At 38.8% G+C, this 24,311-nt stretch overlaps 1 protein-coding gene across 2 annotated transcripts in view; it reads right to left on the bottom strand.

The window, feature by feature from the left end:
- COL24A1 (collagen type XXIV alpha 1 chain) overlaps positions 1 to 24,311 on the bottom strand; it is a 150,675-nt gene that overhangs the window by 80,824 nt on the left and 45,540 nt on the right. For both annotated transcript variants that reach the window (XM_074596551.1, XM_074596552.1), the window contains exons 13-19: positions 20,415 to 20,468; positions 17,866 to 17,910; positions 12,944 to 12,997; positions 12,808 to 12,852; positions 12,418 to 12,471; positions 11,733 to 11,786; positions 8,692 to 8,745 (exon numbers count right to left, since the gene is read on the bottom strand). In XM_074596551.1, coding sequence (XP_074452652.1) covers positions 8,692 to 8,745; positions 11,733 to 11,786; positions 12,418 to 12,471; positions 12,808 to 12,852; positions 12,944 to 12,997; positions 17,866 to 17,910; positions 20,415 to 20,468 — 360 coding nt within the window. The remainder of the gene's footprint in view (positions 1 to 8,691; positions 8,746 to 11,732; positions 11,787 to 12,417; positions 12,472 to 12,807; positions 12,853 to 12,943; positions 12,998 to 17,865; positions 17,911 to 20,414; positions 20,469 to 24,311) is intronic.

The raw sequence follows: 24,311 nt of genomic DNA, 5'->3' as shown, positions 1-24,311 counted from the left end.
AAGCATCATGCACATTCAGAACAATTTAAAGAATATCTCATAAGGAACTTCCAGCATGAAATTCTCTCTGACACCCTTCCATACTAATGCAGGCTAACACATGTCATCATAAAGCTCCAAGAGTCACTTTTTAGGTTCTCTAAGCAGCAAAGAGCTATTAAAAAAAAAAAAAAAAAAGACTCACTAAGTGGATAATAGTTAACCATACTCTATTCTTCCAGAACAGCTGAGCCTCAAATACAGGTAATAACCATTTATAATAATTATTCATATTTACTGACATTAATCACAGAAAGGTAAAGAGAAATCATGGTAAAGCAAGAAGCTTAAAGGAAAATATTTCACCTTCAACTACCATTTTATAGTAAAATTTAAAAAGGATTTAGGGCATCACTGTTCTTATTTATAGGGCTTTCTTCTGTTTATTTTCTATAACCTGTTCTTAACAGGATGCAGAGAGACTTAGATGGGATGCAAATATTTTTAGGTGTATTTATATGTTAAATTAAAAAAAAAGTATAAAATAAAATATGAAACAGAATTATGATTTATTAAAAAAAATAAGTTTTAGCACTTGAATACTAATGAGTACTAAAGAAAACGACTAAAGAGTAAAAAGGAACTGATCTGGATTTTCAGAACAAGTGGAACAACCCTAAGACACAGCATTTCACAAAACATCACAGTGGTAATTTTGCTATAAAGCAGTAACCACTAGTAGAGCTGTGCAACAGCTCCAACATGCCTCTAGGTGGCACATAGCATATTAGTCACATGTGACCACGGCGCCCAGACCAATACAAGTACTCACTTTTATCAGCCTAGATTTCTATACAGTTCATAAAAGGAGTTTTTTAAAAATCCTGATCACATTTATGTACTGAAATATGCTGAAGAGTTAGGTCAATTCTTTGGAAGCTGCTAACTCATCCTTTCTTAATTTTAAAAGTATTTATTCACAGACATTAAATAGTTAGCAAGGGGTGAGTTGTTTTGTGTATCTGTAAATCTTCAAATTTCTAATGTGTGAACAAGTGCTAAATGCTAACACAGAGACGATTTCCCTCATGCCAATAAAAATTCCAGAAAAGAATCTGTCAAGAAAAATGTCTATTTAGACAGATTCTTATACTTGTTTAAGAGAATACATCTATTTATTTATTCCCATAAATACTTCTAGAAGGAATTCAGTAAGAACTATGAGATGTAAGTGTTGACAAGCACTATCACAGTTAGAACATTCGGACACTAAACATTAGGAAACCTTTCCATGTCAGGCAAAGTCTTCAGTTGCGAGAGGGCCACTGGCCTGACAGCATCAACATGAGCGATGCATCTAAGAGTTTAAAAAAGTCATCATTTTGTCTTTGCTGTAAAGCTGGATTTAGTCTTTTCTTCTCAAGCACTATCACAGAGAAAATGCAGATGCTATGGCAGTATTAGAACACTATTTCCAAGATGTTCTCACATTAATAATCCATGAGATAACTGTTATAATCCAGGACACAGATAGGCACTTAAGACAATTCCAGAAAATGAATGAACCACAAAGGACTTCTTAAAACACCTCAGCAATGGTGCTTGCCACTCAGATTCCAAGTAGTGAAGTGGTATACGTTTCTACTTATATCTGAATTTGCCAAGAGTTGCTCAGCAGCCAACTCCCTGTGAAGCTACTCCAGATTAAAAATTCATTATTCTTCCATAAGCAAAAGGCCAGGAGATCAAGGTAGTTTCCAGCTGCAACGTAATTTTCAGCAGAGACTATTCAGAACAAAACATCACTCAATATTATGACTTCTACTAAGGAAACACAAAGTGTAGATTCTTATCTTCCCATCAGCCAGAAGTCTGGCAGCTGGCAGGTTACAAATTATTTTCAAAAATCTTGCTGCAGATGTGGCCTTTTGCCAGCAAAGCACTTTAGAGTTCACTCAGTTTAATCACACTAGAGGTGGTGTCAGAAAAACCTGAAGTACCAGCTATCTCAACACAAACGCACTTTAACCTTGCTGTGAAAATGTTGCTTTTTGTACTGAAGATGTTTAAATATAAAATTAACATATTTATTGATGTCAATTATCTACATAATCTTTAATTAACAACAAATGCAGAGACTGATGATCAGACTGTTACTATGTCAGGGCACGTCTTTTTGTACTGAAGTCAGTGTCTCAGAGATGAGGGATCTGTAAAATCTGTTGTTTTTCTTTTGTTTGTTTTCCTGTGTGGCTGCTAGCATGGAAGCAGAATATCAGAAGTGTTTGGAAATTAAACTCCATTTCCACTAGGAATTCTCTTACATTTGCAGAATCCCACTCACTCCAAGCTGTTTCTACACGACATTTGCCAGCATTGCTATTAGTCACCGACCCTCATGATCTTTAGCTTCTCAGCAGTCCTCAATGGGATAGGGACACGAGTGCTGTTGGAAGAGCACCACAGAGCAAAAACCTCTCCAGGGACTGTGATAGTCCCTTCGGTTGCCAAGTTTGCCTGCTCCAATATTATTTCATTCAATCACATGCTGTGTTTCATTTGAATAAGAATTTAGAATGAATTTTCAGAAGCAATACTGACTGGATGCAGCTACTGAATTTCAACAAGATACACTATTAGAGCTTTATTACTAATCATTATCAAATTACAAAAGGAAGATTTCTGCATAAAATTTAAATCTCTCTAAACTGAGAAAATGAGCTGTGATTTTGTATTCTCAAATAAGAAGTTTTTATTATTCTTCTGAAAGGATGTGCTATGCAGAGATGCAATTCAATTTAAAAAAATCTATTTTGTTCTCCACACAGTTTTAGAAATGTCAGTATTCACACAGTTACAGGACTTTGCTCTTTGCCATTTACACAACTGTGTGGCAGTGTCAATAATGTGCCAAGTAGAATGAGAAAAACAGTAAGAAAGAAAGGATTTGAAATGAGCTTTCTCCTGCGTTTGCCAAAGTTTAGTGCCAGCATTTTTAAAGGCCAGAGACAAAACGTTAATTTTTTCTTACAAACCTTCAATTCTGATTTTGGAAAGGATGGAGGAAGGAATCTAACAGTACAAATTACAATTGCACAATTGCAATTTGTCAAAGAACAGAAAAAAAGGGCAATCATGGATTATAGCATACAATACAGGAAAGCTTTGCAATTTACTGTTGCTAAGATGTCAGTAAAATGATGCTGATGTTGCTTTGTGCTTTTGTCTAATTGCACATGGCAGATCTCTTCAGCCATGCTCACTGAAACACCAGTGATTGATTTTCTTGTGAGAGACTTAAAGTCACGAGTCTTCCAAATGTGATGCATCATCCTTTAAAGCCATCCAGGCCATCTACATATTACATGCAACACACATTAGAATCATTGTCCTTACAACAAGCAGTCTACTAGTGTAGTCTACTTTATAGTGTGAGCAAGGCCCTGCGCCAACTCTTCAAAAAATGTCCTTCACAGACCTGCTTGGATGCTTGATGGCCAAGAAAGGGGCTGGTGATTCACCTGACTGACCAGCACAGGAGCACCGGCCATCAATCAACTTACTATGGACCAAGTCTTGAAGCATTCTGTAAATCTACAATGTGAAAAATTAAGAGCTTTGGTAAAAAACTTCAGTGCAGACCCACTCCAAGGATCAGACAGGATAAATCCAGAGGGAGCTTGGTACAGTTTGGTTGGAGATACACTTGCTGTTGAACTCTGTTTAACAGTCTCCCTGTCTGCCCCGAAGACTTCCAGTAGTGAACCCACAAGGTGCACCACAGAAGATGTGGTCTATTGGGCAATCACGGCCACCTGATCAATTATTTTCACAAGACTCAAAAATCAAGCCAGTTATTCAACACCAACAGCTACTTTTGTGGAACTTTCCAATACATATAACAATGCTAAGCAGAGAGATGCATATTTTAAAGTTTTGTTCTGGCTTATGATGAAAACAATCATCAAATGTAGGCATTTCATGAGAGAGAGAAATAATAGATTATGTACTTATTTCAAAATATTCAGGCTCAGGTTTATGTTACAAGCCCTCCAATAACAGTTAAATGACTAAGGTCTGAGGAACAGATCTTCTTTCAGGTACGCTTCTAATGATATAAGTGACAGTGGGGTTAAGCAAAGCTTGAGTACAGAGGAAAGCCATCAGGAACAACTCTGTGCATTTTGAAAATCAAGTATTCCTAACTTTAAACCTTAGAAAAGAGATGAGTGAGTCTAGAAGAGAGTCAGTGAAATAATCCTTGTGCAAGAGGAAATCTGTTCTCTTGCAGGAGGATTATTTCACTGTACGTTGCTTCTATGCTGCTAACAGCTGTGTGCCCATACGGACCAGACCACACCTTGACTAAGGCCAGACTGAAAAATTTAGGCAGAAATTTCAAATTTATTTGCAAGACTACCATTTCGTCTAAGATAACACCAAAACCCAAGAGCCAAAACAGTGCAGGTTTTTAAAAATCAAATAAAAAACATTTAGATATTAGCTTGCTTTACTCTAGGCAGATTCAGAATTTTAGGAGTTAAACAATGCCCTGGGTAAAGCAACACAAATCAAGTTTTGTTTATCTGCATGTCCCTTCTTTTCTAGTGAAGTCTCACCACAGCTCTCCCTGGAAAAGGAAAATCTCCAAGATGACATGTTCTATGCAAAGAACCTATGAAGGTCTGTGGAAACAGACTAAGAGCTAACAGGCACAAACTGAACTATCATAATCACTCTGAAGAAAACACAAAACACAGGAGGGTCACAGGCGCAAGTATTCAACATTATTAAAAAGTCAAGGTAAATCGAATATTCCTGCAAAATTAATAGATATTTCTTGAAAAAAAGATCAGAAAGACATACTTATGTCAAATAAACTTATGAAAGGACCAGTTAGAGATTCTGTGCAAAGGCAAGCAGAAAGTATAAGCAATTCTACAACAACAGTTCTCTAGATGTATGCCAGAACATGCAATTAATTCAGCTATAAAATTGTCTTTATTTCTATATTTCCTTCAAGTCATTTGCATGCAAGTTATTTAATACACTATTGAAACAGAAGGCTGTTATCACTGCACTCACGTGGCATTGTTTGCACAACCTCAAAACATCATATAAGATAAAACATGCATTAAAAATAAGCTTTTTTTAAAAAAATGAACAACTCAAAGCAGCCAGCGATTCACTTATGAAATATGTGCTTTTTTAACTGTTTACTATGATTTGAATGTATCCTTTTCCTTTGTAATGCTATTGCCTTGAGCATGAAACATACCAGCTGAATCCCATATGAGTACCTTCCTGAAAGAATAAACTAACAACTTCAGATCAAAATACTGCACAGATGAAAAAAGTTCTACTGAAGATAATGACTAATGCTCCCTCTGCTCCAGATGAAACCTATTTATAATACTCAGAGCACATCTGAAGCCACATCTGAAGGAAACTAACACCCTCATTCTTGGCAGATAATTAAATGTGATTCGTAGAGTGAAATTTAGCTATAAAATATTCTGAATACATGTGGAAGCCTGTTAAAACCTTGTCTAATTTCATTCACATTAACAATAAGCTTACATACTTCATCGTTCACAGTAAACACAGGCATTGTGGGTTAAAGCAGTCAGACCAGAACTTTCCAGTTGTCATACCAGTAAAATAAAGCTCTCTAGAAAGTCAAAATTTTGGGTCTTAATTTTTAGATGCATGACAAAGCAGGAAAACGTGTAAACTGATGAAGAATATGCTCCATAAAGCGCTCACTAAAGATATCCAGTGCTTTGTGAGCAGCACAAATTCAGGCACACGACAGACCTTGGCTCTGGGGCAACATACCCAGAAGAGAATTTGGCTTGACGCTGCAGGACTACTGCACTGAAAAAAACACACTTGGCAGCCGACCCTCATACAGCTGCCCAGGGAGCGAGCACAAGACCTTTGTCCCTCTCTTTACTCACTCCTGCCCGTCAGCACCGCAGTTCTCAAATGGACCCTGACTATGAGTGGGTGGCTTATTTCAACTCTGAGCTGATGTACCTAGGCTGCACAGCTGCAGAGGAAAGACTGAGGAAGCAATTCAGTGATGACCTGCATATAAAAAGCCAAAAACCCGGGAGGATGAATAAAGCCTGCCAGGCCCGCTCCCACTGCTGTGTACAGAGATAACTACGGACTTCAGCTGCTGTAGTGCCTGATTTACAGCAGTTTACACAGGAACAAAATTAGGGATGTGACTGCTTATTCTTTATACTGGAAATGAAATAAATACTCAAATGTGTAATTGGAGAGACCAAAGGATCCCCAGTTTCTTATTTCACACGTACCCAAAACAAACTTGAACATGGGGACAGGGTACATTTATAAATCCCACTGTCTCAGTGTTGGACAAAAGGGGAGAGACATAGTTTGAAGTAGGATCTGACAGGTTCTGCCACTGGGCAGGTGTCAGATCTGCCCAGTGGCAGAACCTGTCAGATCCTACTTCAAAGCCTTGTTCCTCCTGCTCACAGCAATGCCCAACAAATCTCAACATAGTCTTTTTTTTTTTTTTTTATTCCAGTAAAATCTTTCCTAAAGGGCATGTGGCATGGGTTGTCACGTCCATACCAAATTCAAAGCACTCCTCTGGTAAGAAACTAATTCATCATATTCTGCTCTTTCCAGAAACATCAAGGGGAACATATAGTATAGGATGTAATGTCTGTTTTCTACATGGGGTCACAGGAAGTCTGACCAGTCAGATAATGAAATAGGAACATGGAAAGCAGCACTGTCTGACCTGCTAGCCGTCTGGTTTTGAAAGAAAGACATTATTAGATATACGACAGTAGGCTTTTCTTGTAGGAAAATCTGCACTAATTGCTTACACTTAATATATCCCGTTGTGTCTAAATAGCTTCTGGCAACAACAATTAGCTTATTTTTATAAGACAAAGTAACAGGCAGAGTAAGATACAATCTTCAGCTTTAGCGGTTATTTAAAATTCCTTTTATTATAGAACTTCTAGAATTTCCAATTTGGACAAGATCCTGGTATACTGCTGTCCTGCCTGCCTTCTATTTCTGCTATTTTGCCATATGGTTACCATGTTTTTATGAAGTAGAAGAAGGCAAAGCTTCTTTTACTTTATTTGGATCTGTCTTGCATGATTAAAGTTAAGAGAAACATTGCTTTGTAGTTTTAAACCTGACGTTTTGCAGACAATTATTCAAAGAAAAATACCTGAACACTCAAGCTTTAATTATCTAACATAAAGCACTTTATTTGCCTTCTAATGGCTGAAGTACTTCTGCACCCCTGAGCAAAAGCAAATGCTGAGCTTTTCAGAAAGCAAGTTTTCCCATCCGTATCTGCCCTGAGGGTACTAGCCCTGAATGATCAATTTCTCCCCAGGCCCAAAGGAACAGTGTGCCTGGGCTGGAATAAGGGACTATGAAGGACTACCAGGATAGGCGATCAGGGTCACCAGACACAGGCTTCAAGACAGACAATTTGATGTTAACCTGCCACAGGCCTCCCTTCTGGAAGATATACAAAGAGAAGAGATGATGCAAGGATCTCAGCCGAAGAGGCTCACAAAATCTAAAATCCTGAGCCACAGAGGGAGGCAGCTGGAGATGGCTTGCACAGGCTTTGTGCCTTTTTCATTCTAACTGAAGTGCGTGAAAATTTTCTCCCCATCGATTAAGACATACTGGCTTACTCTGAAAAGACCATCTTGTGTTGCTACAACACATTTCCCAGTGAGTTTTCTCTTAATGAGGGCTCATCTCCAGTAAGAAAGTGTGTTCTTTAGGATTTAGAGGAGCTATTACAATTAAGTAATAAAACCCAATAATTTGTTCTTTGAGGATCAGAGGCCTTGGGCTCCCTCTTAAAAAAGGCAGGAATAGAGAGCGCCTTGGTTTCAAGAGATATGCTCACAGAGTTATTGTATCTTCTAAGGCCAGAACAACCATCATTGCTAAAATATATCTTCCAGACATATTTAAAAAATAAAAAAATTCATCTGTTGGAGCAGGCTAATTAAAAAGAAAAATCTGACTTTTTTGTTTTCATCTCTCCAGCAAATATATGTGTGTCTGTGTATGCCTATATCTTTCCTGAACAGTCCACAGCATTTTTGTCCTATAGCCCATGGGATAAATGCCAAAAAGGACCGAAATGGAACAATTCAAAGACTGATTTAGTTTCTGTGTAGACTTCCATAGTACTATACATTTCTTAGGCAACTGCACTGCTAAATTCAAGTGCTTGGCAATGCTTCCTATGTAACTGGTGTTTATTCTTTGCATTCCTTGCAAATAATGTTATTTTGTAAGAGACAAATATGCAACCAGGCTTGGGAAATCCCATTTGTAAACATGCTGTAGAATTCATGAATGGAAATGTGCCTGAGAAATCACATGAGCCTCGTTCAAGGTCTAATTCATTACACCTAGATTCAAAAGAGAGCAAATCCTAATCACATAGGCAAATGAGGAACTACTTTGTATTCAAAGATCCTGTATATTAATATTTTGCATTAAAAGTGCTAGTATCTTTTGTACTTTATGGAAGAGAATTAATTCATCGGCTATGACTGAATAAAAAGCATTTTCTAATTCAACTAGGACAACAACCTTTTGTGAAGCAAACCCATTTACCTCTGATTTTTGTCATTTAGAACTAAACGACATTCAATTTACCTCTATTAAGCAATTTCTTACCTCTGGTCCTGGAGGACCCAATGGTCCATGGGATCCAGGATCTCCAATTTTCCCCTTTAAAAAATCCAAACAGTTAGATTTTTGATGATAATTTATTTTTTTAACAACAGATCATAATGAAGATTTTAAAAACATTTATCAAAAAGAAAGCGAACAAAAGCGTTGAGATGACTTTTCCACTAAATGGGAAATTTTATAACTGCCTCTCTTTGGATTCAATTAAGACTAGTTCTTCTTCATATCTCTTTGAAGTCACAACCAAAAATGCAAATTAGCTTCAGACAAATAAAATTGGGAGTTTTGGTACAGTCCACATAGTCATGTAAAAAAACCTCTTGAAATATGTAACTGTTTTCACAATAAAAGCTACATATTATTTAAAAGTCCAGGAAGCAACCATTATGGGTATTGGTTGACATACTTACCTATATAGTTTACGTATCAAATCATGGCCAGAGAAATGGCAGTTTTGTGATTAACAACAGTAAAATTAGGTCCTATCCACATGTTATAGTGACTCCATTGTATGCAGATGGCACACCTAAAGACTGACCAAATATTCCTTTAAACTATGTATGTCATTCCATGTTTTTAAAAGTTTGCTGCTGCTACTGCCATAATTAGGTGTTCCTTGAGCAAAAGGAGCCGGGCACCGCTGAAAAGAGCTTGGTCCCATCCTCCTGACACCCACCCTTTTAAGTATTGATAAGTGTTGATAAGGTTCCCCCTCAGTCGTCTTTTTTCCAGACTGAAGAGACCCAAATCCCTCAGCCTTTCCTCATAAGAGAGGTGTTCCAGTCCCCTAATCATCTTGGTAGCCCTTTGCTGCACCCTCTCCAGCAGTTCCCTGTCCTTCTTGAACCGGGGAGCCCAGAACTGGACACAGTACTCCAGGTGCAGCCTCACCAAGGCAGAGGAGAGGGGGAGGATGACCTCCCTCGACCTGCTGGCCACACTCTTCTTGATGCACCCCAGGATGCCATTGGCCTTCTTGGCCACGAGGGCACATTGCTGGCTCATGGTCATCCTCTTGTCCACCAGGAGTCCCAGGTCTCTTTCAGCTGAGCTGCTCTCCAGCAGGTCAGTCCCCAACCTGTACTGGTGCATGGGGTTATTCCTCCCCAGGTGCAGCACCCTACATTTGCCCTTGTTGAATTTCATAAGGTTCCTCTCTGCCCAAATCTCCAACCTGTCCAGGTCTCTCTGTATGGCAGCAAAGCCTTCTGGTGTGTCAGCCACCCCCCAGCCCCCAGCTTTGTGTCATTGGCAAACTTGCTGAGGGTGCACTCTATCCCCTCATCCAGGTCATTGATGAATATATTGAAGAGGACTGGACCCAGTACTGACCCCTGGGGAACACCACTCATCACTGACCTCCAACTAGACTCTGTGCCCCTAATCACTACCCTCTGGGCTCTGTCTTTCAACCAGTTATCTGTCCACCTTACTGTCCATTCATCTAACCCACTCTTCCTAAGCTTCCCTATGAGGATGCTGTGGGAGACTGTGTCAAACGCCTTGCTTAAGTCAAGGTAGACCTCATCTACCGCCCTCCCCTCATCTATCCATCCAGTCATGCCATCATAGAAAGCCATCAGATTAGTTAGACATGATTTCCCCTTGATGAATCCATGTTGAGTACTTCTGACAGCTTTCTTTTCCTCCACATGCCTTGAGATGATGCCCAGAACGAGCTGTTCCATCATCTTTCCAGGGATGGAGGTGAGGCTGACCAGCCTGTAGTTCCCCAGCTCCTCCTTCTTGCCTTTTTTGAAGGCTGGAGTGACATTGGCTTTCCTCCAGTCCTCAGGCACCTCGCCTGTTCTCCAGGACCTTTCAAAGATGATGGAGAGCGGCCCAGCAATGATATCCGCCAGCTCCCTCAGCACTCTCGGGTGCATCCCATTGGGGCACATGGACCTGTGAATATCTAATTGATCCCTCACTTGATACTCCTCAACCGAGGGGAAGTCTTCTTTCCCCGTTACTTTCCCCAATGCCTGGGACTCCTGAGGGCTGGGCCGAGCAATAAAGACCGAAGCAAAGAAGGCATTCAGTAACTCCGCCTTCTCCGCATCCTCCATCACCATGGCTCCTGTCTCATTCAACAGTGGACCCAGAACTTCTCTGGTCTTCCTTTTGCTTCCAATATACTTGTAGAAGCCCTTCCTGTTGAGCTTGACATCCCTAGCCAGGTTTAATTCCAAGGCAGCCTTGGCTTTCCTTGTTTCATCCCTGCATGCTCTGGCAGCATTCTTGTAATCCTCCCAAGGGGTCAGTCCATTCTTCCACTTACTGTAAACTTCCTTCTTCCACCTGAGCTTTTTCAGAAGCTCCCTGCTCAACCATGCAGGTCTCCTGCGTCCCTTGGCCGATTTCTTGTTCTTTAACAGCATTAAGTATTGGCTCTTTAACAGCATTAAGTATTGGCAGCTTTTAATTATCCACCGAAGAGAGGCAGATAGTAGTACTAGGAACAGGTGAGGAAAGAGCCAGGTAACCCTGTGCAATACCTTTTCTTCTTCAACATTTACAAACCCAACAGAAGTGTCACCACTGCACAGATGCCTTTAAACTTGCTAAAAACATCAGCAAATACTGGAATTCATGACTACTCCCATCCCTGTAAGAAACAACTGGCCATTATTAATGAGATTTCCCACACTCTCTCCAAATCCACCTAGCCAAAATTGTCATCTTGGCAGGTCCCAAAGCTCTCAGTGGATTTGTTTCAAACAGTACCAACATGTCTATTCCCCCACAAAGTGACTGTCACAGAACACCTAATATCCTAAACACTCCTGTATTAAAAGCCAACACATACACTGATCTCTGTAATAAAATCTCACACGTTGGGATCTGACTCACTCACTAACCAGTCACTAGAAATAAAAGCAGCTTAGACCTTTTCTTTTTTTGTGCATTTTGAATTAGGCAGCTTCTAGAAGATTACATGCAGTGTGAACATAAGATAAAAAGAAGTATCAAATATAACAACATCTAGTAATATACTGAGAGCAAAAATTGATGTGTAAACTTACTGGGGGGCCTGGCTTCCCTCTGATCCCTGGGGGTCCTGGTAAACCGAGAGCACCCTGAAAAACAAAAGCTATTAAATACACATGAAAATGTATTGTTGTGTTATGTTGGAAGCAATAGATTGCTACACTTTGCCACCTGAAACAGGCTTTGAAATAATTCTGTGGGATAAGAAATGTCTTCTAAAATTCAACTTTCATCAAAAGAGTTCTCACAGGATGTGCTATTTCAGTGACTTCTGATGTACTAGCCAAATAGGAAAGAAGATACTTATTTATCTCAGTTTCAAGATATGAAGGAGTATACCAGACCATGTGCTGCTGCTAACCACAGTTGGCCCAGGTGAGCTGCAGATGAACCTCAAGGTTCAAGGGAAAAATATCTTTTACAACAGTTTCTTAGCGGGTTTCATATCATACCATAATTCTATTCTTGTTTGATGCATCTCTGAACACATGGCAGCCAGAATTCTGCCCATGCCTTTTACTTGTCTTTGTTCACTACTTTCCATAACTAAGTTTTAATTAGCACAGCATTTCTTAAAAATGTTAATTCAGTGGTATCTAGTAACTTTCACTACTGCATTCTACTTTTATGCAACTGACTTATTGCATTTTAAGAGACTCAGAAGCCTGACGAAGTTGCTGAAATTGAACAATTTTGTAAAACTATGCAATTATAAATTACCTTGTCTCCTGGGTACCCTTGGTCTCCTGGCTCTCCTGCAAGGCCATGTTCACCCTAAACAACATATTATTTTATACAGACATATGCACGTGGCTTAAAATGGGGTATTCATGAGAATTAGAGAAGAAGAAAGATTAATTTAATATTTCCTATTTAAAATTTACACAGATCTTTGAAAGACAACGCAAGATGCTGCACTGAAGCACCCCCTCCAGCAAACCCTATAGACACAGCACTGGATGTTGTTATGTAATTTTAAAAATAAAAGTCAGAAGATAAATCAAAAGGAAAAAGGGAAGGTTTTGCCAAGTACATTATTTTGCTCAAGATTTAATGAAAGGAATCTGAAAGAACTATATAACCCTAAGAAAATGGAAATATTTAAATCACCTTATCACCTTTCATTCCAGGCTGTCCCATACTCCCTGGGAGACCCTGTTGAAATGAAGAAACCAAAAATTCAATGTTTGTGTATAATTTGGAAAGCAGAATAGGCACCAGGCTGTGAGACTGTTTAGCATCATACCATGGGCCCTGGAATTCCTGATGGTCCACTTGGTCCTGTTGGCCCAATGCCTCCCTACGAGACAGCAAGAAAGGTAACTGCATTAAACATTTGATGAAATGGAGTAACTTAAAGACTGGTAACAGAACGTGGCATTTTCTGCACCACAGAGAGAAACTAAAATCTTTTTCAAGGGAAAAAGATTCCCCTAATTTCTCAGGGAAAAAAGAATCCATATTATAAGCCCTCCACCTTTACAGTTCCCAACCACATCAGCAGAAACACAAGAAACGGAACTTCTCTCTTTTCCTGTAGATTATGTATTGAAGAGAAGATAGTGCATTAGGCAATGCAGAATAAGGAAGCTTTCTTTTGTATGGCAGCTGCACATTTGGTGGCTGTTCCCTCTGTCCTTAGGGTTACATGACATCACTACTATGTAAGCATCAAATTTGGCTTAAAGGTATTATTCTAGCATAAGCAGTGCCATAAAAAGTGACTTTTACTAGGTTTTCTCATCTCTCAGTGACTTCTGCAAGTTAAAAAAGAGAGATGGGATTCTTCCAAAATATCAAGTGTGCAAACTTAAGTTCTTACAGGCATGCTAACTTTTTCTGTTCTCATGTACCTTCAAAGCCCTTACTTCATCTTTCCTTATTGGGATTTATATGGACAGTTTTATGACTTGAAAAAGAAAGTGAACCAGAAATGAATAAAATTAAGAATCATTAAAGATCAATACAGCAAGAGCTCTACTATTAATGAAAGATGAGCTAAACCTAAGAAATTATTTAGCAATAGCTAAAACTACATTACAGAGGGAAAAGTCTATTTTCTGCCTGTTCTACCTCTGGAAAAATGAAAAAGGCAGTGTTACACCTCTGGGGCTATGCAAGAATTTAGCTACAAATATGAATAGAGAAAACTTTTGCCATTTGCTGAGACTGACATGGAAAAGATGAGATGGACACCTACTGATTTCCAGTTCAGCACACATTCATTATTTTCTGGAGACTCTTTCAGTAATGTTAGCAAAAACATTCTTCTGCAGCCATCATCAGGCTCACGGCTCACTGAAGTAAAAGGAAGACTGATGATTTAGTGTCTCAACGATGCTTGGTAAAGCTTCCAGGAAAATTGCTACTCTATATTGCTTTAGCTTTCCATAACTGCTTAAATGGTATATTCTGTCATGTTAGCTGATGCCAAGATAATTTGTTTACATTGCTTCTCTTACTTGTGCTATATATTCTAGTTCAGCAAGGCATTTCTGTATTAATGCTGTATGCTGAAATGCATACTTAGGGTAACAACAGCATTGATTGGAAAAATCACAGAGGGACACTGAGCTGGGAAATTCAGCTTACAAAAGCAATAGGAAGAAGCTCCAAAACAGCTTTACAAAATTCTGGTTGATAAAACCCCTGTCACAGTCTTCGAAGATATTGGGTGACTTAATTAACAGCAAAGAACTAGAACTATACAAAAACAAAACTGAAAAATGATCTCACTGATAAGAATAGGATTGAATTAGTAAGTCTGACAATTTTTTAAATCATCCTCCATCTACAACAGCCTTGCTAAATGTTAGCACATGCTTATTGGTTTGGTTAAAACTTGCTGATAGATAGAAAATAAAAATTACTTCAGCTATGTAAGGAATGCCTTTTCCACGATATCTATGGGACAAGTGAAACTAAAACCAAATTGCTTTTACCAGTCAAAAAGATAAGATACCAGAAAAGGAAAACTAATACTTCCTAGTATTAGGCGGTGGGGTTTTCTTTTAAAGGAAAAAAAAAAAAAAAAAAAAAACGTAAAAAGAAAAGCTAGCTCTTGTAACTGTAGTCATAAATTTTCTGAAAGTCTTCATCTTATTAAAACTCATGGCCTTGCAAATCTTGAGACACTGGCTGCTCAGCCAGCCAAAAATCTGAACTTGGCAACAACTTTTTACATTGAAAAAAAATCACAGAAGGAAGGAATTATTAGACTGATGCTGCTTACTTTGCCATTGTTCTCATGAACAAACACAAAAATGTAATTAGCTCTTGATACTGCATACAGCTGGGCTGGACAAGCTACTTGAATTAATGCTGTTGGTTTCTGCCAGAAGAATATATTTAACCTTATGTTCAATATTGCATCTTGTAATAGTATAATGTGTTATAACTAAGTATTTTAGAACAAACATCGAGGTCTCTAGTTCTTCACTTGGTTTTGGATGACCACTAGCATCTGCTGAATAAGGGCCATGTGAAAACAGAGGCCAGGGTGTACAAACCCATTTGGACAGCAGGTGTGGTCAAGGAACAGGGTTGCACCACAGAAGCTGTATTTGGGGATGCTGGCGTCACCTGACATTTCCCTGGGGTCTTGGTGATACTCTGCTACAGTTTAGAGTGCAATGATCCCTCGTAAAGAAAGTCTGGAACAAAACACAGCTCTTCCAATTAGGAAGTGGGAACCAGAGTAACTAATATGATGTAATGCAGAGACACAGAGGAGTGCATAATTCTACTATGATGCCTATACACTGTGTTAGTATCCACAAAAGACTCATGCCAACTAGATACTGAAGTCCTCTTTAGCCCTGTTCCGACCTTATTTCAAAACCCTGACTAGATTTGCTGATGCTTTAGAAGCTTCCAAAGGGTGTTCAGAAATCTGGAGGAAATGCTGCTGGGCCATTTTTTTCAACTGCAAAATCTCACTGTACCAGTAAGGTCTTATCAACCATGGCGAGTTAGCCACCCCTGAGCGACAATGCTAATGTGCCTTGGCTAAATAAAAGATGATACCTTTAAAAACACCCTAATATACCTGTAAAATCTATTAAGCTGTCAGAAGGATGTACAATGACCCTACCTATATGGAGCCACATTTCTACACCACAAACACTTGTGCACACATATTTTTGCTCACGTGTTTTTCATCTCAAGCACTAAACTCTGTTAAGACCAGAAGCTCATTTGCAAAATTATTTCTGCCTCCAAAAATGTCATTGTTTTTCAGCATATATACATACACCTCAGCTACAAACACACAAGTGTATGGATCAAAGGAGCTCTCTGCTCCATAGAAGACTTCCAATTACTTGCAGTCAAATGGAGCTGCAACAGATGATGTAAAGTTTCCAACAGTTCTGGGGGGTCAAACTCTAATTCCAACAAAAGATGGGAATATCAGCGCACTCCCTGTAAAAGTTTTGTTCCAAATTGTCACATTGCAAAACTAAAAACTATACACGAGAAGAATTAGCTTAGTAATTGTACATAATGAAGAAAGAAATGTCAGTTTCTATACTTTATTTTGTCGTTACTTTGAATACAAATTATGTAGAGCACATGGGAACATAATGCTTCTTTACACAGCTGGAACTGTGCAAGAGAGTCCCACATATAAATGAGAGATGACAGGCCACTCAAATGGAGTTCACAGGCAAAACAATTATTGATTTCATGCTGGTCAAAATCTAAAAATGCCATCTTTTTTTTTTTTTCCAAGAAATAGCTCTCATTACAGTTATACTTCAGCTATGTACAAGTGGCGAAGGCTTTGTACTGGTGATTGAAAATAATTTATGTATTTCACAAAAAGCTATTGACAGTCTTTCTGTGTGACTGCAACTCAGCAACATAGCAAATGGAGCTTTGACCATGCAAACATTTACACTCATGAATTCTAGGAAGGGCTAAACTACTAAGCTTTAGTCAAAATAATCAGTATCTTTTTAGAAGTGACATATAGGAGGCTTTTTGAAAAGCCTCAGATACATTTGTGCAATTATCAAAGTCCTTGAGATAAAATTCCAAAGATGGTCATGTAAGAAAGAAAAGCAAACTATAATTCAAAGCAAATTCTCAAAGAGTGCAACCTCCAGTCTCGTGAGTGCTTCAATTGGCTCAAATATGTCAACGGACAAGAACACAATGAGTCATGGTTGCAGCCTGACGCAGGCTGGAAGCCACAAAGATTCCTTGATCAAGCTTGTGTGCCTTCACTAAACCAATGCCATTACAATCCCAGTCAGGCACCAAGGGACGACTTATAGGAATATTTTTTTGTTATGAACATATAATTAGAAAGATAATAATAATAGAACTATCATACTTCAAAGGAATAGTTAGATGACATCAGTGTAAACTAACAAACTTATCAAGAATGTTTCAGATCTCCAGATATCAAAAAAAACCCCTCCCATGGAGACAATCATGGCCTTCTTAATTCAAGTGTAAACATGCTATTTTCTCCCACATGTTATGAACTATGAACATGGCTGGGTAGCCAGCCTTGATTAAGCCAACATCAAGAATCAAACCCAGGTCCACTATCAGTAAACACATGCATTACTTAAAATAAGGGAGTAAGACTACACGGTATGAAAGTATCAGTCTTTCCCACCTCCTGTAGGACTCATTCACATCACAGCTTTTTTGGAGCAACTGTATTTATACAACTATAGCTTGCAACTCCATAATGAGTGAGCATCACAACCTTATTCTAAAAACATGAAAAAAAATTTGAATACAATACTGTATATAAGACAAAGTAATTTTGCTTAGGAAAGGATTCTGCTTACAATTTGGAAGCCATATACAGGGATGAATGAGGGCTGTGGATGTTAAAACATTTGAAAGCACTGCACTTTTCCAAAAAGTAACACTGCCTTTAGGGGTATAAATTAGCAAACTTGTTTATTTCAAATAAAAAACCCAGACACACCAGATCAGAAATAAGCATACAAATCCAAACCAAGTGTAGAAGTACTTCATACCAGCAATATGACAGCAGCTTTGTAGAGTGATTTTAATTAAAATCATGGCTAAGTAAACCAAAATCTGTTTAAATCCCTGGATTCTTATATTTGTTTTTCTTATTTCACAAACATACAAGACAAATAGTCTAATGAATCCACATCAAAGTAACAAAAGTGTACTCACTCTTAGGCCCGGAAATCCAGGAGGCCCAACGCCACCAACAATTCCCTTCAAAGAAAATGAATTTTAGATTACCTGAATTTTACCATTTTAAAAAAATCCCAGTGATAAGATAAACAACAGTGATCTGCAAAGCAAGCCAGTTGGGATTTTTATAGAGAGTTCCTGAAAAATGACAGCTTATCACTGCACAGGGGAACATGCTTATTAAAATTCCTGGTTGTGAAATTAGATCTCAAGATATTTGTATCATGAAATCATTCATGAATGTGAGATTTGTTACCATGATATTTAGAATGGGAAGAAGGAAAAAAAATATTTTTTTGGGGTGGAAAAAAAACCCCACACGAATTTACGAAGATTTCTTTAAAAGATAAATAAAACACTGTCTCAGTTCATAGAATTAAAGGCTACACTCTCTTTGTGAAAAATTATTTCTTGATACAAACTACAGTATTTGTACTTTATGTAGAAGTGACAAATTCAACAGTACTCTACTACTGCCTCTGTTGCACTGAATTTTAACTTGGCAGAGGCTAAAATTCTGAGCACCACGGAAAACAGTTGCCAAGTCTCTTTGCCCTGCGTGAAAGGGGTATTGTAGCCCTCCAGGTCAGCGTGCTTTGCGCAAGCTGTCCCAACACCTGGGACCTGCTGCTCAATGGATATTATATGTAGGGTTCACCGCATCCCATTGGCACCCACAATGAAGAATTTCTATGCAAGCAAATCTGAGCCCATTCTGAAGCTGGCCAACACGGCATGGCTGCTGGGCATGGCACAGAGGACACCTTCGTGCTCTCCTCCCTCCTCTGGTGTGTACACACCTTCTCCAGCCTCCTCCAAACTAAGCACAGGGGACATTGAATGCTCTAGCAATGTCCTCTAAGGCAGACTGACATCCTCAGAGAATTGAGAGGGTGTTGTGGAAACGAAGGATGGCATTACTCTGTTAAGGAGAAGAAATTAGGCATGGAGACAAATGTCATTAGTGTCAAGTCAGCACATGGGAAGAAACGTCCTCCCTTCAAGTTTCTGCCACCGCAGGCCTCCCAGGCAGCCCCTGCTCTCCACTGCCAGCTCATGAACAGGCTCTGTAAATATCCCATTAGCACTGCAGCCCCCTGCAGCTGCAGCTCTGGCCCCTTGCCTGAACAAGCCCTGCAGGGTGAGTTTTGGGGGAGGAGGGGAGAGGGGTTGCTGCCTGTCTAAGAAGGCAGTAAGATCAGCAGCTGTCTTGGCAGATTAGAAGAAACTCGTTTGCAAATGCTTGCGTTAAAACAGGCTTCTTTGTAAAGCGTAAGTCTGTAATTTCAGATCCAGGCTTTCTGAGCTTGTTTCTATTAAAGTACTGTTGTTCTGCAGACCTTGTGGAAAGACAATATCTGCTTTATCAGGAATGGAGGGAGACTTGGGAGTACCAGGAAGGGAAGGAAGAACTAACCTTTTTATATCATTTGCAATGCAGCTGGTGACACACACAACCCCTCAGAGGGCTTTCAAGATGAAAAGCACCATATTGACATTACCTGATGTTCCCACAAGGGAAACTTTGCCTCAGGGACCAGAAATGCAAAATTTTTTTTTTCCTATGTTCCAAAATGCTGACACCAAACATCAATAACCCACCAGCAAAATTCATGTAAACTTTTCTAAAACAAGTTTCTAAGATGGATGTCAAGAAAGGGCAGGCCTTCAAAAAGGAGACCGTCTCTGCCCAGTTGCTGACTCTGGTCCATATCAGAACAACCTTTAGACACAAACTGAGAGCAGTTTCCAAAGGAGCATCCAACAATAAAAGCAGATTCAAATCAGCTGCTCTTTTACCCAGCACTTATTGCTGTTGCCTTGTTTGGCCTAAAGCCCTTTCACTGGTTTCTCATATCAAAGGAAACCTGAGTTTGGAGTCTGCAGCCAGAGTTTCCCTACAAATACAACAAGAGAGCGAAGCTCCTTTGAGGGCAGCCAGTGAAGTGATGTGACTGTGCCACAGTTTGAATACCATACCACAAGAGCACTTTAGCCTGCACACGCTGCCAAGGACAAAGCTGTTATCATACTGATTATAATGCACTAAATGACATACTAGCATAATTGTATTCAGTAACAGTTCAAAGGATGAAATCAACTATCAAATGCATAAGCATAGGAAAGCTAGGATTTTGGCATGCATGCAGAATCCCAGTTTGTTAAGGTGATCTTAGAATAATGGTTTAAATAAACAACACAAAGTTATATCCAGTGCAAGAACTTCTGAAGACAAAACATTCATCAGTAGTGCAATGAGGACAGCAAGATATCTGATTCTCAAGGTAGTCAGCACATACAGCAGTGGAAACTGTGTTTCCTCAACAGGTTTCTGGATCTTTTCTCTCTCACTGCTTATTACAGTACTACCCTAGCAATTTCCATGGAAAAGTAACAGTCCAAAGTTTTCCTGTGGACTTTGAGACCTTGCTGTTGAGGCAAAAGTCTCCTTTCCATTTGGGAAGGGAGTTGAGTTGACTGTTACAAATTTCACCATGTTAATCAACACACAATTTGTTACTTACAGGATTCCCATCTGGACCAGGGGGGCCTCTATTTCCAAAGTCACCTGGAAAACCCTAAAGCAAAAGAAAGAATGCTTGTTCTTTATTGTCCAAGACACAAAGGGTGGTCTGAACACTGAATTCCTATAGGTATTAGAAATTAGGACATCAGCAAGTGGTTTCAGGGAGACAGATGGACGAATGGGAGAAGCAGAAAGTTTCAGCTGCACAGTTCAAATGAACAGCATAGAACAGTGGTATTTATTTGTCTCCTAAAATCATAAAGAGATATAACTATACACAATGTAAGCATAGGCCAAAATCAGATGACTGAAAGCTTTAAGAGCAATATTAAACAAGTATTACTTGAATTGTTTGCTTGGAGTCTCTTTTCCTATTTAGTATTTTTACTGTTACCTACAGCACTCAAACATCTGTCTTCTGTTCTCTCCTTACCCTTCCCCAGCTATTAATGTTTGCAATCTCAAGGTGCTCACAGAAAAGAGACTTTTCCTGGAACTGAAAAATCTCGCACAGTATTAGAGTATTGAGATAATCGAGAGATGCACTGACCTCAAGAAATCAACTGCAAAGCACCAGAGCATTACTAGCTGATCTCCACGGGGAAAACAAGAAAATTCTACCCTTACAATAATTTTTACATGAAATAGTCTTCTTTGTCTTTTCACTGTTTGGATGTCTTTTTACCCCTCCCTGCATATCACAAACAGTACTTTGAGGCATTAACCTTTCACCTCTGTAAGACTGTTCAAACCTGCTGCAGGTCAAAGGTACAATTAATTTGGCCTTTTTAATCTACCTTGTTTGTAGGACGTTGATATGGCTGTCCAGCTCAGGACTTAGTATAGCATTGTCTGTCCTTAATGGAATAGGGGATATGCATCATCATACGGTATTATATTGAACAGCAGTCAGGAAGAAAATGTAAAACTGTGGCAAGGAGGTGGAAAAATCATATCATAAACCAAAGTAGTTTAAGCACTGCTTAAGCTATATTTGTCTTTAGTAATAACTTACACCAAAATTCTATAAAAGTTAAGACAAATTTTTATGTTTTCATATATATATATATATATATATATACACATGCTGCTGAAACAACGTGTTGAAACAATAGGCTCTCAATTCCCATCATCACGCATGATACTATGAATTCATCTGAGAGATGCTTAACACACCCCATACCATCTTTTGCGTTGATTTTGGTTGAAGTTTTTTTCTGCATTCTCCTGCAAATTCAGGAGAGCAAAAGATTGCTGTGTGCTTCTCACAACAATGAAATTTTTATTCAGGATCTGATCATGGAACTCACAAATAAGAATTATAGCCATAATTGTAAGATCTGACAGTACAGGTCTTTATATGTTACCGTCTTATCATTTAAACAGCAGAGGTTCATAGGTTAATGGTCAATAAAGCCGATTTCATTGATTCTCAAACTGTACACCACTGGCCAAATTTTTGCACAACTCTGAAAACATACTGTAAAATTTCACACATACAAAATGGGTATTTAACAGTGCCTATATTGTTAAAAGCTACCAGCTGATAGGATGTAGACAATTTATTACCCTTTCCTTAATAGCATAATATTTTGGTTGTACTGCTTACCATTGGTAGATGTTGGAAGAGGCAGAATTGCCATAATACACATGAATACCAATTGTTTTAAAAAAACCACACAAATGAGGCATCAAGAGTGAAATGGAGGATGCAATGGGACAGTTTTACCAACCACCAGATCATAGATCAGGTCACCGATGATGGTTTACATACAGCAGGAACCCAGCATAGCATGAGTTACGAAAGGGACAGATTACACACAGTCATCATAATCCCATTCTCAACAGCATGTGTCTTCTAACTGATACTGATAAAACTATCTTAGTGAGTAGAAAAATGAGAGGAAAAAGGCAACATAGGAGAACAGTCAGAAAAGTCTAAGATGGCAAGTAATATAATACTACTGTGCAACAAGTGTTTTATTACATCATCATTTAACATTACTATTAAGCATACAAAGGGCAACTATTCATAATTTCAATATAAAACAGAGCATGTTTTTACAGTTACAATGGACTTGATTAATAAATTCTTGTTATAACTTACAAGGTCTGTTCTGTCACATTGCTGGATTTAACTAATCTCATATAGCAGAAAACTATGTAAAAACATTCCCCCAAATATGGTCAAACTATGTATGTAAAAGCACTATGCATCATACTAAAAGGACAGACAATGCATTAAAAGTACTGCAGAACTAGCCAAATTTCATATTACAAGCATACAATGGGAAGAAATTGAATACGTATACTTTTACTATGAAATATTTTCTTTAAAACATATTGTATGCAGAACTAATCTAAAATTCAAACAAATCCACACTGTATAATCTTCACAATAAAGATTTTGGTAATTGAATATTTTGTTCCATTTCAAACATGCCAGAGATGTTACAAATATGACTAACTATTCAATAAACCTGCTAAGTAGTAGCAGTTTGAATTGTAAGTGTAACAATCCCTTGTACGATTCACTTTTCTTAGACTTTAATACTACTTTCCAAAAATGAGATCATATTTGGGATCTGTTTTTTTCAGAAGGATCTCTGCCAGTCAGACAGGTTTTTCTTCCCCAAGTATTATTATTGACAGAAGTTTTCTCCAAAGACCCATGTTGCATCCTAGAACACAAGGTGACGAGCCTGACTTCGGGCACTATGCAATTACCATGCCAAATTTCCTTTGGAGACAGTGCTCTGCCCCAAAGCGCTGGCATTGTTAACTCTGGGACACTGTGTTTAAAGACATTGTCATCAGAGCTATCATTGCCTAGGGTTAAAATAACACACATTCTCTAAACTTGTGATCCAGCAAAGTACTTCAAGTCAGGCTCCCATGTGATTGCTCTCATGGTTTGGTCCCTATGTAGATCATACAGAGGATTTGTGATGAACATTGGGACTGAGGATGTGACAACATTACAGAGGAATCAGTACTGAATGAAGTTAATCATGGACATTGTGCAGAGGTGCTTTTTGTGCTCTATCACCTATGTGAAACCTCTCTGAATTGATTTATATAAACAAAAGTCCTTATCAGAGCACAGCCTGACAGTGATAGAAGTTGTGCTTTTACTGCAAACGAAAAAAAATAATGCTTACCACAGCATGCAGCGCATCAGCTGTTATGGATTGAAACAAACAACTACACTGGTAATCAGAAGCCTCAGTGAAACCCACCACTGAGAATGAGATTATAATGCAAAATCTGCGTTCAGAGTACCCTGCTGTCACCTCCTCTTCCCTTTCCACACTGAACAGAAGCCTTTGCTTTCCGTCCAGGTTCTCCTTCTTAAAGGCTGCACGTGACTCACCAGAACAGCATATTGACAACTGCTGCCAGGTACTCATGGCACAGACCCCTGCTTGCCCAACACTCAGATGCACAAAGTAGCATTTGATTCATATTATAAACAAACCACAATATGGTCAGCAAGCACAGGAGGCACCCTGTCCTGCTAGCTGAGTAATTAAAAAACAGATTCTTACTTTGATTTTATACCTTAACAAAGGAGCTTCAGAAAGAGCAGTCTATCAGCTTAATGACACTTTTCTCTGCTTGCCTTTCTTTACATCAAAAGGAAATCTATTGAAGGCTAGTGCCTTTTTTGGCTGGTGTTAGATCACACACAAAACAAAACATAATTAAACAGAATCCTCCTCAACTTTCATAGCATGCATCAAGGGCCAAGCGACGGTAATCACACTACTACTGCTGAACAAGCTTGTTCAACATGCTAGATTAAAGTCATCTGAACTGCTGAGCACAACTGAGTGTGCAACTGAAGAATGCTATCGCAGTTTCCAATCTCAAACCACAAGGCAAGTTAAAATTG

This window comes from Larus michahellis, chromosome 8 (genome assembly GCF_964199755.1).
Source record: "Larus michahellis chromosome 8, bLarMic1.1, whole genome shotgun sequence".
NCBI lineage: Eukaryota > Metazoa > Chordata > Aves > Charadriiformes > Laridae > Larus > Larus michahellis.
This window is presented reverse-complemented; position numbering and strand designations above follow the sequence as displayed.